General features: G+C 42.9%; 1 protein-coding gene across 10 annotated transcripts in view; it reads left to right on the top strand.

The window, feature by feature from the left end:
* Positions 1-7,800: 7,800 nt before the first annotated feature.
* The window catches only part of NARS2 (asparaginyl-tRNA synthetase 2, mitochondrial), a 132,284-nt gene continuing 122,712 nt past the window's right edge, over positions 7,801-17,372 (top strand). For 9 of the 10 annotated variants that reach the window (XM_068976900.1, XM_068976899.1, XM_068976904.1 and 6 more), the window contains exons 1-3: positions 7,801-8,187; positions 13,028-13,137; positions 13,498-13,618. In XM_068976900.1, coding sequence (XP_068833001.1) covers positions 8,047-8,187; positions 13,028-13,137; positions 13,498-13,618 — 372 coding nt within the window. In that variant the 5' untranslated portion in view covers positions 7,801-8,046. The remainder of the gene's footprint in view (positions 8,188-13,027; positions 13,138-13,497; positions 13,619-17,372) is intronic. The other variant, XM_068976903.1, reaches the window with a different exon arrangement.

The following is a 17,372-nucleotide window of genomic DNA, read 5'->3' as shown; positions in this document are numbered from 1 at the left end:
GCCTGATCAACTATGGAATAAGGTTCGTGACATTGTACAGGAGACAGGAATCAAGACCATCCCCATGGAAAAGAAATGCAAAAAGGCAAAATGATTCTCTGAGGAGGCCTTACACATAGCTGTGAAAAGAAGAGAAGCGATAAACAAATGAGAAAAGGAAAGATATACCCATTTGAATGCAGAGTCTCAAAGAATAGCAAGAGAGATAAGAAAGCCTTCCTCAGCAATCAATGCAAAGAAATAGAGGAAAACAACAGAATGGGAAAGACTAGAGATCTCAAGAAATTTAGAGATACCAAGGGAACATTTCAGGCAAAGATGGGCTCAATAAAGCACAGAAATGGTATGGACCTAACAGAAGCAGAAGATATTAAGAAGAGGTGGCAAGAATACACAGAAGAACTGTACAAAATAGATCATCATGACCCAGATAATCACAATGGTGTGATCACTCACCTAGGGCCAGACATTCTGGAATGTGAAGTCAGGTGGGCCTTAGAAAGCATCACTACAAATAAAGCTAGTTTGGAGATGATGGAATTCCAGTTGAGCTATTTCAAATCCTGAAAGATGATGCTGTGAAAGTGCTGCCCTCAATATGCCAGCAAATTTGGAAAACTCAGCAGTGGCCACAGGACTGGAAAAGGTCAGTTTTCATTCCAATTCCAAAGAAAGGCAATGCCAAAGAATGCTCAAACTACCGCACAATTGCACTCATCTCACATGCTAGTAAAGTAATGCTCAAAATTCTCCAAGCCAGGCTTCAGCAATATGTGAACCGTGAACTTCCAGATGTTCAAGCTGGTTTTAGAAAATCAGAGGAACCAGAGATCAAATTACCAACATCGACTGGATCATCAAAAAAGCAAGAGAGTTCCAAAAAAAACATCTATTTCTGCTTTATTGACTATGCCAAAGCCTTTGACTGTGTGGATCACAATAAACTGTGGACAATTCTGAAATAGATGAGAATACCAGACCACCTGACCTGCCTCTTGAGAAACCTGTATGCAGGTCAGGAAGCAACTGGACATGGAACAACAGACTGTTTCCAAATAGGGAAAGGAGTACGTCAAGGCTGTGTATTGTCACCCTGTTTATTTAACTTCTATGCAGAGTATATCATGAGAAATGCTGGGCTGGAAGAAGCACAAGCTGGAATCAAGATTGCCGGGAGAAATATCAATAACTTCAGAAATGCAGATGACACCACCCTTATGGCAGAAAATGAAGAAGAACTAAAGAGCCTCTTGATGAAAGTGAAAGAGGAGAGTGAAATAGTTGGCTTAAAGCTCAACATTCAGAAAACGAAGATTGTGGCATCTGGCACCATCACTTCATGACAAATAGACTGGAAAACAGTGGAAACAGTGTCAGACTTGTCTTGGGGCCTCATCTGGAATCTTCTAAATGAAGTAAGGTCACTCAGAGCTCTAACTCGTCTGTTCTTTTTAGTATACACGTTTCTCCTTTTACTTTACCAACTGTACGGTGTACCCATCTGTGTGAATATAGTATGAAAGAGACATACAGAAAGAAGTACAAAGCAAATGTTGAGCCCTGCTCTATAGGTTCAAGGTGCCTGGTAATGGCTGAAGGCAGCCCCAAGAGGGGAGCCTTGTCAGGGGTTTGCACCGACCTGCCAGTGTGAAGAGACACCCAGCATCCCTGCGAGGGGAGCAGCCAGAAATGAGAAAGCGTGTAGACCGAACCTCCCTTTCTCTGTCACCTTTTCCTAGTCTCTGACCATTTCGTAACTGCCTAGGGAATTAGAACTACGGACATAATCTGTCAGATCATAGACTTTGAAGGGACTTGTGACCCATGCCGTTACAGTGTACTTGTACTTGGACCCCAAGTTTGGCAGTCATGAGATACCCAGACTTGCTAAGAGAGCACGTTTGGGAATCGGTGGAACTCTAGCTCCAGCAGCGTCTCTCTCTTGGCTACTCCCATTCGGGGTTAGGGTCCTTGTCATAGCTGTCCCTCCAAACTATGTGGATAGAAGCACTGCTAATAAGCATGAGGTTTCTAAGAGCACAGGTCAGGAATCCCAGACTGGAAGTACAGTGGGCTTCCTCCTTTGATGCAGTGCTAGCTCTTAGCAGACTAGATAAAGCTCTCCAGTGGCTTCTATCTCAAGTCCCCAGATACTCCTTTTGTGGAATCTGTGGAAATGAACTGGAAGGATTGGCCCTAGTAGCTCAAGGACAAAAATCACTCTTTCCTCACTGGCTGACCCTTCACCACCTCTTTTGCTGCACTCAGAAGGGGCATCTTGGTGGTGGTTCTTTATGACTCACCGCTTCTCCTGCACATACGCACAGGCACAGGAGGACAGATGCTTCCCATAGCAGTCTTAGTCTGCGAAACATTCTGGGAAATGACTGCTACATCCCAGGTGGAATCAGAGAAAAAAGGTAAATCAAAGATCTTGGTAGTGGGAACTAGAACTCTATGTGGGCTGCTGTCAGGTCTACCGCTGGTGCGTCTCCTCCCCGCCTTGATAGTATAAGAAGGGCCGAAGGGAGTGAGTAAGCCACAGGGACAGACTAAGTCTGACCAGGTAAGGAAAGCTTCAGTAAACAGTCTGTCTCCACCCCCATCTAGAGCAGGGAAGGACGCCTCCAGTGGAAAAAATCACGGCTGTGGATGCCACTATTATCTCTCTCACAGATGGGAGCTAGCAGTTCTAAGAACCACCCCCTTTAAGTCAGATCTGTAGAAAACAAGAGAAATGGGTAGAAGTGCCATATCTGTTGCTCTTTATTTCTCTGTGAGAAATGCCAGACTTGTTTCCAAAGGGTGTAATTTGGGTGTGAAAACTTCAACTCCCTCTTGTCTTCTTACTTTGCCCTGTATCCAGGGCTCCCAACTGAACAGGCTGAGAGGGCACCCTTCCAGGAGGGGTTGCCTCAATCTCGGTAGAAGTTCAAATGTTCCCAATTGCATTCAAGACTATTTAGAGGATCCAAAAAGTACATAGAAGCCTTTATGGGACTAACTTTACTTTATGATGTTACTTGGAGAGATGTAATGTATGTCTTGGGACAGACACTGACTCTTGACTTGAAAACTCAACTTTTGGGGGAAGCTATTACTTTCGGAGATGAATGGCTTAAACGTGAGACAAGGGGAAAGAGGGAACATGAAATAGCCCTCCCTATGGGAGCTGAGCAGTTCCCATAACAGAGCCACTTTGCCACATGTATTCTTGAAGGACTCAAGTGAGTCCACTAAACTATGCTAAGTTGGCTGAAATAGAACAAGAAAAGAAGAAAGCTCCTGGTAAATTCCTAGATAGACTCCGAGAGATTCTCTGAAGGTTTACTGATGTTGATCCCAAAAGTACAGAGGGAGGAATGATCTTAAAAGATAAATTCCTCATTCACTCAGCTCCATATATTTGCCATAAGTTACAAAAAGAGGCATTTGGGCCAAATCAGTCTTTAGAAAACTGTTGCAACTGGATCAGACAGTTTACTGCGGCAGAGAATACGAGGAGGAAACTAGGAGAGAGAGAAGAATTAGGCTGAAGACTGAAGCCTCAACAATGGCTGTTACAACTGCCAAGAAACAGCCTGAGGGAAAAATGCCCACAGGGACCCAGGCGAAAAGGGATGGACTTGTTACTACTGTGGAAACGAGGGGCATCTCCAGCTGGTTTGCCCTCAGGCATCTAAGCCACCCCCGGCTCCACGTCCTGCAAAGGACCACACTGGAGAAGAGACTGCCCTCCGAGGCCTGGGCCCCAGGGGTCGGACTCTCAAAACAATCGGGACTGAAGGTGCCCAGGGGTCCCCACACAAGCTCCGGTCCTAATTACACCTGAGGAACCCCAGGTATTAATAACTGTGGAAGACCAGTCCATCCATTTCCTTTTAGACACCCTGGGGCAATTTTCTCTGTGCTCACTGAAGCCCCTGGCCCACTTTCCTCTCAATCCACTACCGTGGTGGGACTGTCTGCTCCCCTCTTCATCAGTGGATGGCTTCACGGTGGGTTTCTCCACTTCAAGGAAAGGGCTTTATTCAACTCTGCGAATACCTTCATCAACAACAATCATATGTGACGCCTCTTCATGATCTGATGACATCTAACAATTCTAAGATGGACTGGTATAACACACTGTACCTTAACTATGGACATAATGTGACTTTAAATTTTGATTATCTCAACTTGGTTTAGTGACTATTTTGCCTTATATCTGGAATTATATAATGGGATTTGTTTCTGTCTAAAAGTTTTTACGTTACAAATGATTGTTCATGCCCCTACAATTTCTGTAGCCTCCTCCAACTATTACCCGGAGCCCCTGGATCAGAGACCCTCAGTATGAGGGTAAGGAGAATGTGCTGCCTCAACAATTTAGAGTCTGTGCCCCAAGCCAGCAGGAAGTAGCTACAGAATGAAAGCAAGCCCCCTTTCCCTCAGCAACCATATTCTCCTAAAAGAAAAAGAGGGGAATGAGAGAGTTAATTCTTAGGTCAGTTGATAAGGAGTCCAGGGCCCTCAAGGAGGAGAAAGGGACAAATGTGTTCCTTCTGCGTTGCTTTGTCTTAGTCACATAAGACGCTTTTTTCTTAAACTCTGAGTTGTTATGACAACAGTGTTCAAGACTAACTTTAAGCCCAGAGCTAATGATCACACAACAGAACAACTCATTTTGCTCAAGGGTATGTTTTTCCTTAACCTCTGTACTGATGATTATATGACAATGATGTATTTGTATATGTGTGTGTGTATATATATACACACTTATATTTGGAATCAAAAATCATGTCTATATTTTGGTTCTACATATAAGTGAGATCATATGGTATTTGTCTTCCCCTGTATGACTTACTTCACTTAACATAATCCCTTCAAAGTTGATGTGTGTTGTCACAAATGGCAGGGTTTCCTTTCTTATGACTGAATAATATTCCATTGTATGTGTATACATATGTATGTGTAAATGTGTCTGTGTGTGTGTGTGCCACACTGTCTTTATTCATCTCTTGATGGTCGCTTAGGTTACTCCCGTGTCTTGACTGTTATAAATAATGCTTCAGTAAACATGGGAATTCAGATATCTTTTCAAGTTAATGTCTTTGTTACCTGCAGATAAATATCCAGAAGTAGAATTGCTAAATCATACACTAGTTCTATTTATAATTTTCAAGAAATCTTTATGCTGTTCTACACAGTAGATACAACAATTTACATTCCCACCAACAGTACACAAGGGTTTCCTTTTCTCCACATTCTTACCAGCACTTGTTAATTCTTATTCTTTGATAATAGCCATAATAACAGGTATGAGATGATATCTCACTGTGGTTTTGATTTGCATTTCCCTGATGATTAGTGATATTGTACCTGGTGGCCATTTGGATGTCTTCTTTGGACATTATTTCTTTCATTGGAAATAAGTGGTGCTAGGAAAACTGGACACCTACTGTAAAACAATGAGATTTGAACATAACTTACACCATATACAAAATAAAATAAAAATGGATTAAAGACCTAAATATAAGACCTGAAACTGGAAAGAGTTCTCCTAGAAGAGAACATAGGTGGAACACTGACATAAACCAGCATAATCCAAACATAATCCAAATACCATATTTTTTTTGGATCTGTCTCCTAAGGAAGAGAAAGAAAGTCAAAAAATAAGTGAGGTATAATTAAAAGCTTAATGAGGAAACCATCGACAAAATGAAAAGACACGCTATGGACTAGGAGAAAATATTTGCAAATAATATGACCAACAAGGGATTAATATCCAAAATATATCAACAGTTCATACTACTCAATATAAAAAAATTCGGTAAGAAATGGGCAGAAGACCTGAATAGACTTTTTGAAATAAGACATAGAAATGGCTAACAGGCACATAAAAAGATGCTCAGCATCACTAATTATTAGAGAAATGCAAATAAGAACAGCAGTGAGATATCAGCTCACACATGTCAGAATGGCTATCATCAAAATGTCAACAAACATCTTTTCATGTGTTTGTTAGCCATCTGTATGTCGTCTTTGGAGAAATGTCTGTTTAGTTCTTCGGCCCATTTTTTGATTCAGTCATTTTTCTGGTATTGAGCTGCTTGCATATTTTTGAGACTAATTCTTAGTCAGTTGCTTCGTTTGCTATTATTTTCTCCCATTCTGAAGACTGTCTTTTCACCTTGCTTATCAGTTCAGTTCAGTCGCTCAGCCGTGTCCAACTCTTTGAGACCTCATGAATTGCAGCATGCCAGGCCTCCCTGTCCATCACCAACTCCCAGAGTTCACTCAAACTCACGTCCATCGAGTCAGTGATGCCATCCAGCCATCTCATCCTCTGTCGTCCCCTTCTCCTCCTGCCCCCAATCCTTCCCAGCATCAGAGTCTTTTCAAATGAGTCAACTTTTCACATGAGGTGGCCAAAGTGCTGGAGTTTCTTTCAGCTTTAGCATCATTCCTTCCAAAGAAATCCCAGGGCTGATCTCCTTCAGAATGGACTGGTTGGATCTCCTTGCCATCCAAGGGACTCTCAAGAGTCTTCTCCAACACCACAGTTCAAAAGCATCAATTCTTCCGCGCTCAGCTAAGATATTGTCACGCTAATCCTCTCAACATTTCAAGTATTCTTGTCGCTTTCTTTCTCCATCAGTCACTCCTTCTCTTTCACTTTGTGTTCCTAAGCATCCGCTGGAAGCTTTATTTTTTAAAAAAATAAAATCAGTGTTTCACTTAGTTTGAGTAAGACGTCTTTTTTTTTTTTAATTAATTTATGGATTTAGCTGCGCTGGGTCTTAGTTGCCGCTGGCGACTGTGCAGCATCGTTAGTTGCTGCATGCGGGATCTAATTTCCTGAGCAGGGATGAACCTGAGCCTCCTGGCTTGGGCGCACGGAGTCTTAACCGCTAGACCACCAGGGAAGCTCCTCACCTGGAAGCTTTAGAAACGAAGACTGTCAGACGTCAGCCTAGGTAGGTTACCTGCTGCTGCTGCTGCTAAGGTGCTTCAGTCGTGTCCAACTCTGTGCGACCCCAGAGACGGCAGCCCACCAGGCTCCCCCGTCCCTGGGATTCTCCAGGCAAGAACACTGGAGTGGGTTGCCATTTCCTTCTCCAATGCATGAAAGTGAAAAGTGAAAGTGAAGACGCTCAGTCGTGTCTGACTCTTAGCGACCCCATGGACTGCAGCCTACCGAGCTCCTCCGCCCATAGGATTTTTCAGGCAAGAGTACTGGAGTGGGTTGCCATTGCCTTCTCCAGTAGGTTACCTGCTGCTGCTGCTGCTGCTAAGTCGCTTCAGTCGTGTCCGACTCTGTGCGACCCCAGAGACGGCAGCCCACCAGGCTCCGCCCTCCCTGGGATCCGCCAGGCAAGAACGCTGGAGTGGGTTGCCATTTCCTTCTCCAAAGCATGAAAGTGAAAAGTGAAAGTGAAGTCGCTCAGTCGTGTCTGACTCTTCGCGACCCCATGGACTGCAGCCTACCAGGCTCCTCCGCCCATAGGATTTTCCAGGGAAGAGAACTGGAGTGGGGTGCCATTGCCTTCTCAGGTAGGTTACTTAGTTCCTTGCTAATCTCTACAACCCTTGGATCTTAGCTCCGCCCACCTCAGCTCCTGACCCCGCCCCTTCCTCCGCCCCAGCGCCTCTGTAAACGGAGTCGTAAGCACGCATGCTCCCTCGGAACCTCCTCGTAGCGTGGTGACGTGAACGTTTGCGTGGTGCCGTTCGGGCGACCGCGGCACGTGTTTCAGCCCGTGCTCGGGGCGTGAGTTTAGAAGCTGAGGGAGTCTGTAAGGTGTTCCCGGCGCCCACAGGGAGCGCTTTTTCTTCTCCATTCGCCGCTGAATGAGCGGTCTCCGTTCCGCCCTTTCGGGAAGCAGAGGTCCTGTGGAGACCGAACGGAGGCCCGTGAAGGGGAAGGAAGCCCGCGGGGGCCTCTGGAGCCCTGGAGTGTAGGGCTGCGGCCCGGAAGAGGGGAGGAGAGAGGGTCCCCGCCGGCAGAGCCCGCTCGCGCTGGCCTCAGGGCTGGTCCCGAGGAGGGCCTGGGGCGGCCGCGCGATGTTCGGGGCGCGGTGCCTGCTCCGAGCCCTGCGCTCCTGCTCCTCAGCTCCCTGCCCGCGGCACAGACCTGCAGCCAGAGTGAGCGTGCGGGGCGCTCTGGGGATCCAGAGCGCGAACGGGGAGCGCGTTAAGGTCCAGGTCAGTGTGTCGGCAGGGGGCGGGTTTGTCTTCGTTGATGGATGTGGCGTATCCGCCTCTAAGCTTGGCCTGCTCACCCACTTCTCAGCTTGTCGGTGGACAGAACGACCGGCGGGGAAAGTTAGAAAATACAGGCGAGCGTGTGTCCACGTTTTTCTCCTTTCGTTGGTTACCGTTACTTTTCGGAAAACTGTTTCAGTGCCTGAAAAGTGCTGTAAGTTTGCTTTCATGTCGCAGGGTGCTGTTAATCATAGAGAAGAATGAACGAACCTCTTTTCATTTGTCCCTCATGCCGTGTGTTCACAGTGACAACGCTCCTTGAGTGCAGGAACTGTCTGTTACCCGTCTTGGCATTCACACATGGTTGGCAGTAAACGTTTGGTCAACCAAACCATACCGTTTATTCAACTTTTAACTACCTCAGGGCTTCGCATGTAACTGTGATTAGTAAATTAGGTGGAGAAGGCAGTGGCAACCCACCCCAGTGTTCATGCCTGGAGAAACCCATGGACAGAGGAGCCTGGTGGGCCGCACTCCACTGGGACCCCCACCCACACTGAATTAGGACACACACACACTGAGTTAGGAAAACAAATGCAGTGTAGGAGAAGCCCATGGACAGAGGAGCTTGGTGGGGTGCAGTCCATCGCCCTGCCCCTCCACACACACACACCGAATTGGAACAAATGGAGTGTAAGGAGTGCACATGCTTGGAGAATTCCATGGACAGAGGAGCCTGGCGGGCTGCAGTCTGTGGGGACAGACAGACAGACACACACACACACACACACACACACATATATGCAGTAAATTAGGAAAACAAGTGGAGTGTAGCAGTTTGAAAGAGCTCTGGTGTCAAACTGCCTAGGTGTAGATCTCTGCCACTTAGTCGCTTGTTAATGGTTGGTATATCGCTTATGTTCTCTAAACCTCAATTTCCTCTTATAAGAATGGAGATAATAATAGTCCTTAGTTCATAGTCCTAAAGGTTAGTTATAAAATAGTTAGGACAGTGGTCCATCTCAGTAAATGTTAGCTGCTAACATTTCTCTTGTTAATAATATTTGCAGGAGCTTCACACAGAAGATTCCTGCTTAAAGGAGCAGACCAAGCAAGCAAGATGGTTTGACTTATTAGGTTGCTGTAACACTCATACAGTTATTTGTGTTGTCCTCACATATCCGTGATTTCTAGTTGTGTGACCAGTTTCCCCCTCTTTGTGTTTCTTTGGTTTTCATAGGTTTCTTTAATACAAATCAAAACATTTTCTTGCATTCAGCTGTTAATTCAGCATACATTAATGATACCTTCTGTGTGGTAGTCTACAGAGGAGGAAGAACAGAACCTACTCCCTAGGTTAGCAGGCTTCAGTTTTAGTGCTGTGCAGTCTAATCTGGGGGCTTCCCAGGTGGCTTAGTGTTAAGGCAGGAGAGGAGGATTGGATCTGTGGATGGGGGAAGATCCCGTTGAGAAGGAGATGGCAGCCCACACCAGTATTCTTGTCAGGGAAATCCCATGGGCAGAGGAGCCTGACTGGCTACAGTCCTTGTGGTCGCGAAGAGTCCGGCACAACTTAGTGACTACATAACGGCAAAAACAGTCTAATTTAGAAGCATCTGAATTGAGTGGTAATGTAGTTGTAAAATACACACCAATTTTGAAGAGCAAAAAAAAATGCAGAGTAGCTCAGTATTTTTTATATTGATTACATGTTGATATATATTTTGGATTCAATGAAATATACTGTTGAAATTAATTTTAGTCATTTCTTTTTACTTTTCACGTAACCAGTAAAACATGTAAAATTACATATGTGGCTCACTTTGTATTGTATACAGCCCTGGTCTGATGGCTAAGACAAATTATAACAATATGACAAGTATTAGCTGTATTTCTGTAGAAACCTTTGGGAAGACAGAGGGAAGTTTTTAAGAGTGTGAGGCGGTCAAAGAATACTTCTTGCATGAGGTGACATTTCAGCTGAATCCTGAAGGATGTGTTCCTGGGGAGAGGAAGGGGGAATGGGGTGGAAAGAGCATTTCAAAAGAATTTATTGATTAAAAATGTGACCTTTGAACTAAGAACTGTATTTGAATTCCAGCTCCACTACTTGGTAACTTTGAGTATTTAACAAGGTTATCCTAATTTCTCTGAATAGATTTCTTCATCCCTAACATGATAATGTATATCGCCACCCTGCTTATTTAACTTACATGCAGAGTACATCGTGAGAAACGCTGGGCTTTAGGAAGCACAAGCTGGAATCAAGATTGCCGGGAGAAATGTCAATAACCTCAGATATGCAGATGACACCACCCTTATGGCAGAAAGTGAAGAGGAACTAAAAAGCCTGATGAACGTGAAAGGAGAGTGAAAAAGTTGGCTTAAAACTCAACATTCAGAAAACTAAGATCATCGCATCCAGTCCTATCACTTCATGGCAAATAGATGGGGAAACAGTGGCTGACTTTATTTTTCTGGGCTCCAAAATCACTGCGGATGGTGATTGCAGCCATAAAATTAAAAGACAGTTACTCCTTGGAAGGAAAGTTATGACCAACCTAGACAACATATTAAGAAGCAGAGACGTTACTTTGCCAACAAATATCTGTCTAGTCGAGGCTATGGTTTTTCTAGTAGTCGTGTGGATGTGAGAGTTGGACTGTGAAGAAAGCTTAGTGCCAAAGAATTGATGCTTTTGAACTGTGGTGTTGGAGAAGACTCTTGAGAGTCCTTTGGACTGCAAGGAGATCCAACCAGTCCATCCTAAAGGAGATCAGTCCTGGGTGTTCACTGGAGGGACTGATGTTGAGGCAGAAGCTCCAATACTTTGCCCACCTGGTGTGGAGAGCTGACTCATTTGAAAAGACCCCGATGCTGGGAAAGATTGAGGGCAGGAGGAGAAGGGGACGACAGAGGATGTGAGAGTTGGATGGCACCAATGACACAATGGACATGGGTTTGGGTGGACTCCAGGAGTTGGTGATGGACAGGGAGGCCTGGCGTGCTGCGGTTCATGGGGTTGCAAAGAGTTGGACATGACTGAGCAACTGAACTGAACATAATATTCACTTTCTTTAAGTTCTTGTGAGGATTAAGTAGATAAATATTTTTAAAGAGCAAAATGGAATATAGCAGTTTGACAGAGCTGTGGTCAAGCTGCCTGCATTTAAATCTCTCCACTTGGTAGCTTGTTAGTGATGGGCATGTTGCTATGTGCTCTTAACCTCAATTTCCTCTTATAAGAATAGAGATGATGGTAGTCCTTATTTCATAGAGTGAAGTAGAACAGAAGCACATTAAACAGTGTTGCATAAATGTTAACATTTACTAACAAGTAAAAAGCAAGACTGTGGTGCTTTGGAAATTACTGTTGATTGGCCTTGCTCCAAGTTATGAAGGGCCTTGTGCATGAGACTGAAGTAATTTACCTTTTTTCAGTATAGCCCTGGAGAAAGATCAAGGGCTTCCTGGTAGACTTGAGTTCAAATTCAGTCTTTATCCTTTACTGGCAGTGTGACCTTATGCAAGTTATTTAACTTCTCTGAGCCTCAATTCTTCACTTGTAAGATGTGACTAATAAAAATCCATAGAGCTGTTGTGAGGAGTAGATTGAGACAGTATATGAAGAAGGTAGTAAAATGCCTGTCACATAGTAGGTGTTCAGTACATGATAATATTCTTCCACTGAAAAATACTTGTGGGTTTTCTACTGTGTCCCTGACAATAGCCTTCAAGGCAAACTACAAACGTGGTTGCTAAACCCCCAAAAGATGGACATGCAAATAAGTAATAGAAGGGCTTGAATAACAATGTCTACAGGGTATGCTGAGGATACAAAGAAAGCCAGGGTGTATACAATTTCTAAGTAGGAGCATACCACTTTCCCCAAGTTTAATAGCCAATCATAGTTTCCCAGTGTTTAAATGGTTAATCAGACACTATCAGTTGTTTCATAATTGTTGAAAGACTGCTAGAATATTCTCAACTTCTATGCTAGTTAAATGTAAGTTGGTTGTCATCTCTCAGAGAGCTGTTTTTACTGTTACTGGTCTACTTGAAGGCATCTCCATTTGTACTCATACATTCTTGTTGTTTAGTGTCTAAGTTGTGTCTGACTCTTGTGACCCCATGGACGGTAGCCCACCAAGCTCCTCTGTCCATGGGATTCTCCAGGCAGGAATACTGGAGTGGATTGCCATTTCCTTCTCCAGGAGATCTTCTCCACCCAGAGATCGAACCCACATCTCCTGCATTGGCAGATGGATTCTTTACCACTAAGCCACCAGGGAAGCCCTCATACATACCTATCACTTAAATTCAGAGTGTCTCTGAAAGTTTATGTTTTACTTAGTATGTGTTCATACTAAGTTTCTTGAGAACTCTTTTTGTGTGATACTTTGGAAAAAAAAAAAAATCCCATGAAGACCTTTCTAGTCTGTACATAATCTCTCTGGGAATTTGATACAAAAGGAGAAAGGAACCAAGATATGTGCCCTGTTGTGTAGGGGAGGGGTTAGGGGCTGGAAGAAAACCTGGAATATTAGGGGATTGGTTATGTGAATTAGGCTCATGAACCTAATGGGATTTGGGGCATCTATTCAAAATGTTGAGCTTTATTAATGAAACAACAGTGGAATGCCAAAGCTATATTTCACTATGATAAGGACCATATAAAATTATATATGCATGTGGATGAGCTATTATAAAAGCAATTGATTTGTTCAGCCAGGGTTATGAGGATTTTTTTTCATTTTTCACTTAGTCTTCTGTGTGTATATGTAATGAAAATATTAAATGTTTGTGTTTTAAACTCAAGTTTAGAAATATTTCTCATCAGGGATGGATTCGTTCAGTCCGCTCCCAGAAGGAAGTCCTGTTCCTGCATGTAAATGATGGGTCATCTTTGGAAAGCCTTCAGGTTGTAGCAGATTCAAGCTTTGACAGTAGGTGAGGTTTTTGTTTTAAGAATACTTTGAGGGTTTTTTGTTTGTTTTTTCATCTCCTCTGTTCCTCATTTCTATCATCCAGGTGTTCATATTGCCCCTCAGTGAGCTTTCTAAGCAGATCTGCTTTTCATAGCATTGATGCTCAAGTCCAAATGCATAGAATCAAGATTGTTTTCTTTAAAATTTTTATATGACAGTATCCCCTACCTATCCTTTGCTTCTTTCTTAACTACATGTAGTTCTTAACCCAATTAAGGGTAAACTTCTATCATTAAATACTTCAGTGTTTTGATAGCAAGATTTGTATTAATATGAGGGCTACTTGTAAGATCTTGTTTATGTTGGTTTTTCATTACTGTAGAGAACTGGCTTTTGGGAGTTCCGTGGAAGTTCAGGGACAGTTGGTAAAAAGTCCATCCAAAAAGCAAAATGTGGAACTGAAGGCAGAAAAAATTGAAGTTGTTGGCAATTGTGATGCCAAGGTATGTTTTATAACACTTCTACGGAGGCTGTTTTTTAAAATGGCTTAATTTAAAACTAGCAGTGTTTTATGTGTAACATTAGGAAGATGGCACTTGGATCATTTTGATCATGACTTCCTAGATAATTGAAACAGACTATAGACTGAGGAATGTAGAAAGAGTAGCAGAAAGTACCCATGTAAATGGTTGAGTCTTAGGAGTAGGAGCTAAGTGATACTACTCCATGCATCTCTGTGGTGCCTTTCACTGTTGAAATTTGCCACTTTTTCAAGCTGACTAGGCAGTCAGCTACAATGACAAAGACATACCAGGGCAAACAGTTCTTAGGAATGCTGTGCCTTGAAATGACTTTTCCATTATCTAGAACTGTATCATCCAGCGCAGTAGCCACTAGTTACCTGTGGCTATTTAATATTAAATGATTCAAAATTAAATAAAAAATTGCCTTCCTTAGTGGCGTTAGCCACATTTCAAGTGCTCAGTAGTCACATGCACCTAGTGGCTTCTGTCCTGCATTGCACAGATATAGAACATTTCTATTTATCACGGGAAATACTGTTGGACAGTGCTAGAGTGTGGTCATGTTTGGGCGGAACAAAGATAAATGCTACATTAAGACATGTTTATTCTTGTTTTTGGAACACTCTCCTGTTAGTGTGTGTGTGAGCTCAGTCACATCTGATTCTTTGTGACTCCATGAACTGTAGCCCGCCAGACTGCTCTGTCCATTGGATTTTCCAGGCAAGAATACTGTAGTGTTAAAAAAAAAAAGAATACTGGAGTGGTGGTAGCTTTTTATTTATAGATTGATAAAGAGGTTATAAACTCTTGAGAATCCCTTGGACAGTAAGGAAATGAAACCAGTCAATCCCAAAGGAAATCAACCCCAAATATTCATTGGAAGGACTGATGGTAAAGCTCTAACATTTTGGCCACCTGATGCAAAGAGCAGACTCATTGGAAAAGACTCTGATGCTGGGAAAGATTGAAGGCAGGAGGAGCAGGGGGCAACAGAGGATGAGATGGTTGGATGGCATCACTGACTCAATGGACATGAGTTTGAGCAAACTCTGGGAGATGGTGATGGACAGGGAAGCCTGGCTGCTACAGTTCATGGGGTCACAAAGAGTTGGACATGACTTAACAACTGAACAGCAACAAAGAGGTTAGAGGGGATAATTTCATAGATTATCATCAATCCATTTTCTAATTGGAGGAAATGAAGCCCAACAGGCATAATAACTTGCATTAGGTCATGTTGTGGCATAGCTGAAGTTTATGTCCTAGCCATTTGACTCCCCTGTGGTTTATCTGTACTCATCTTCAAATATTTAATGAAGAAAAAGTGAGGAAATACAGGGAAATAGCATTATTTTAGCTCATTTTTAGTTCTTTTGGATAACTGGAAGAAATAAAAACAAAGAAGAAAGAAAATAGGCAATTAAAAAAAAAGTCTTTGAACAATATTCTAAGAAGTTCTAATTGACATTTAAAATTAAGAATCAGATATGAAGGTGTCTGAAAAATAGACTGTGAAAATAATTTGAAACTCAGAAGAATGAAAATGGTAACCATTACTATTTTTGCTTTTTAGAGAGGTTTCATTATTAAAAATTTGCCCTGTGTTTTACTTTTCGTAAATTATTTTCCCTTGGTGAGTACTGATGCCTTCCCCTCTTCTTCCTCCTCATTTCAGTGTCATTTGTAAGTATTCACACATTAGGGAACTCAGCCTGCTAGCAGTCCCCAGATTCTTGTTAATTTGACCATATTGTCACTTTCGTAGGTATGGGACCTATTTCTATACGTCACAATTTAGTGTGTGCACAGGCCTAAAAGGAATAGATAACTCTAAAATAGGCTACCATTACTGGAGTGTGAAGTCAATTGGGCCTTAGGAATCATTACTATAAGCAGAGCTAGTGGAGGTGATGGAATTCCAGCTGAGATTTTCACATCCTAAAAGATGATGCTGTTAAAGTGCTATACTCAGTCTGGCAACAAATTCGGAAAACCCAGCAGTGGGCACAGGACTGGAAAAGGTCAGTTTTCATTCCAATCCCAATGAAGGGCAATATCAAAAAATGTTCAAACTACCCCACCATTTGCACTCATTTCACATACTAGCAAGGAACTATTCAAAATCCTTCAAATGAGGCTTAAATAGTATGTGAACTGGGGACTTCCAGATGTACAACCTAGATTTAGAAAAGGCAGAGGAACCAGAGATCAAATTGGCAACATCTGTTGGATCATAGAAAAAGCAAGAAAATTCCAGAAAGCATCTGCTTCATTGACTGCACTTTGACTGTGTGGATCACAACAGACTGGAAAATTCTTCAAGAGATGGGAATCCCAGACCACCTTTTGTGCCTCCTGAAAGGTGTATGCAGGTCAAGAAGCAACAGTTAGAACTGCTATGAAACAACAGACTGGTTCCAAATTGGGAAAGGAATACATCAAGGCTGAATATTGTCTCCCTGCTTATTTAACCTATATGCAGAGTACATCATGTGAAATACCAGGCTAGATCAATCACTCACTGGAATCAAGACTGCTGGGAGAAATATCAATAACCTCAGATAGGCAGATGACACCACTCTTATGGCAGAAAGCAAAGAACAACTAAGGAGCCTCTTGAATGAAGGTGAAAGAAGAGAGTGAAAAAGCTGGCTTAAAACTCAGCTTTCAAAAAATGAAGACCAAAGTATCCAGTCCCATCACTCCATGCCAAATAGATGGGGAAACAATGGAAACAGTGAGAGGCTTTATTTTCTTGGGCTGCAAAATCACTACAGATGGTGACTGCAGCCATGAAATTAAAAGACACTTGCTCTTTGGAAGGAAAGCTATGACAAGCCTAGACAGTGTATTAAAAAGCAGAGGTATCACTTTGCTGACAAAGGTGCAAGGAAAAACTATGGTTTTTCCAGTAGTCATGTAGGGATGTGAGAGTTGGACCATAAGGAAGACTGAGTGCCGAAGAACTGATGCTTTTGAACTATGGCGGGCGAAGACTCTTGAGAGTCCCTTGGACAGCAAGGAGATCAAACCAGTCAATCCTAAAAGAAATCAATCCTGAATATTCATTGAAAGGACTGATGCTGAAACTCCAATACTTTGGCCACCTGATGTGAAGAGCTGACTCATTGGAAAAGACCCTGATGCTGGGGAAGATAGAGGGAAGGAAAAGGGGGTGACAGAGGATGAGATGGTTGGATGGCATCACTGATAATGGACATGATTTTGAGCAAACTCTGGGAGATAGTGAAGGACAGGGAAGCCTGGCGTGCTGCAGTCCATGGGGTTGCAAAGAGTTGGGCACGACTGAGCAACTGAGCAACAGTAGCTCTTTTACTTCACTTCTCTATTAGCTTTCTTATTGAAACTGTTTTTGGTCATATAGTTTTTAGGAAAGTTTTTCTAGGTAGGGTCAAAATTTCCTTTAAAATTTTTATGAATATATACTTCCCTAGATGACAGAAAGCTGTTGACCCTCCCCTGTGTTCTGAAACAGCAGCACATGTTGATAAATGGTGATAAGTAGTGCTAATAGATCATGAGTTTTTGTGGACTTTCAAGATGCTATGGTGATTTTAAAATTGAGTACCAGCTGTGTGTATACCGCTGTAGAAAACGTAATCTTTAATATCTACAATATTATAAACTGTGTGCCCAACAGTGGAGTGTTTCGCATTTGCTCAGTAGTGGCCAACTCTTCACAACCCTGTGGACTGTAGCCTGCCAGCCTCCT

Source organism: Capricornis sumatraensis, chromosome 8 (assembly GCF_032405125.1).
Source record: "Capricornis sumatraensis isolate serow.1 chromosome 8, serow.2, whole genome shotgun sequence".
Classification (NCBI taxonomy): Eukaryota; Metazoa; Chordata; class Mammalia; order Artiodactyla; family Bovidae; genus Capricornis; species Capricornis sumatraensis.
This window is presented reverse-complemented; position numbering and strand designations above follow the sequence as displayed.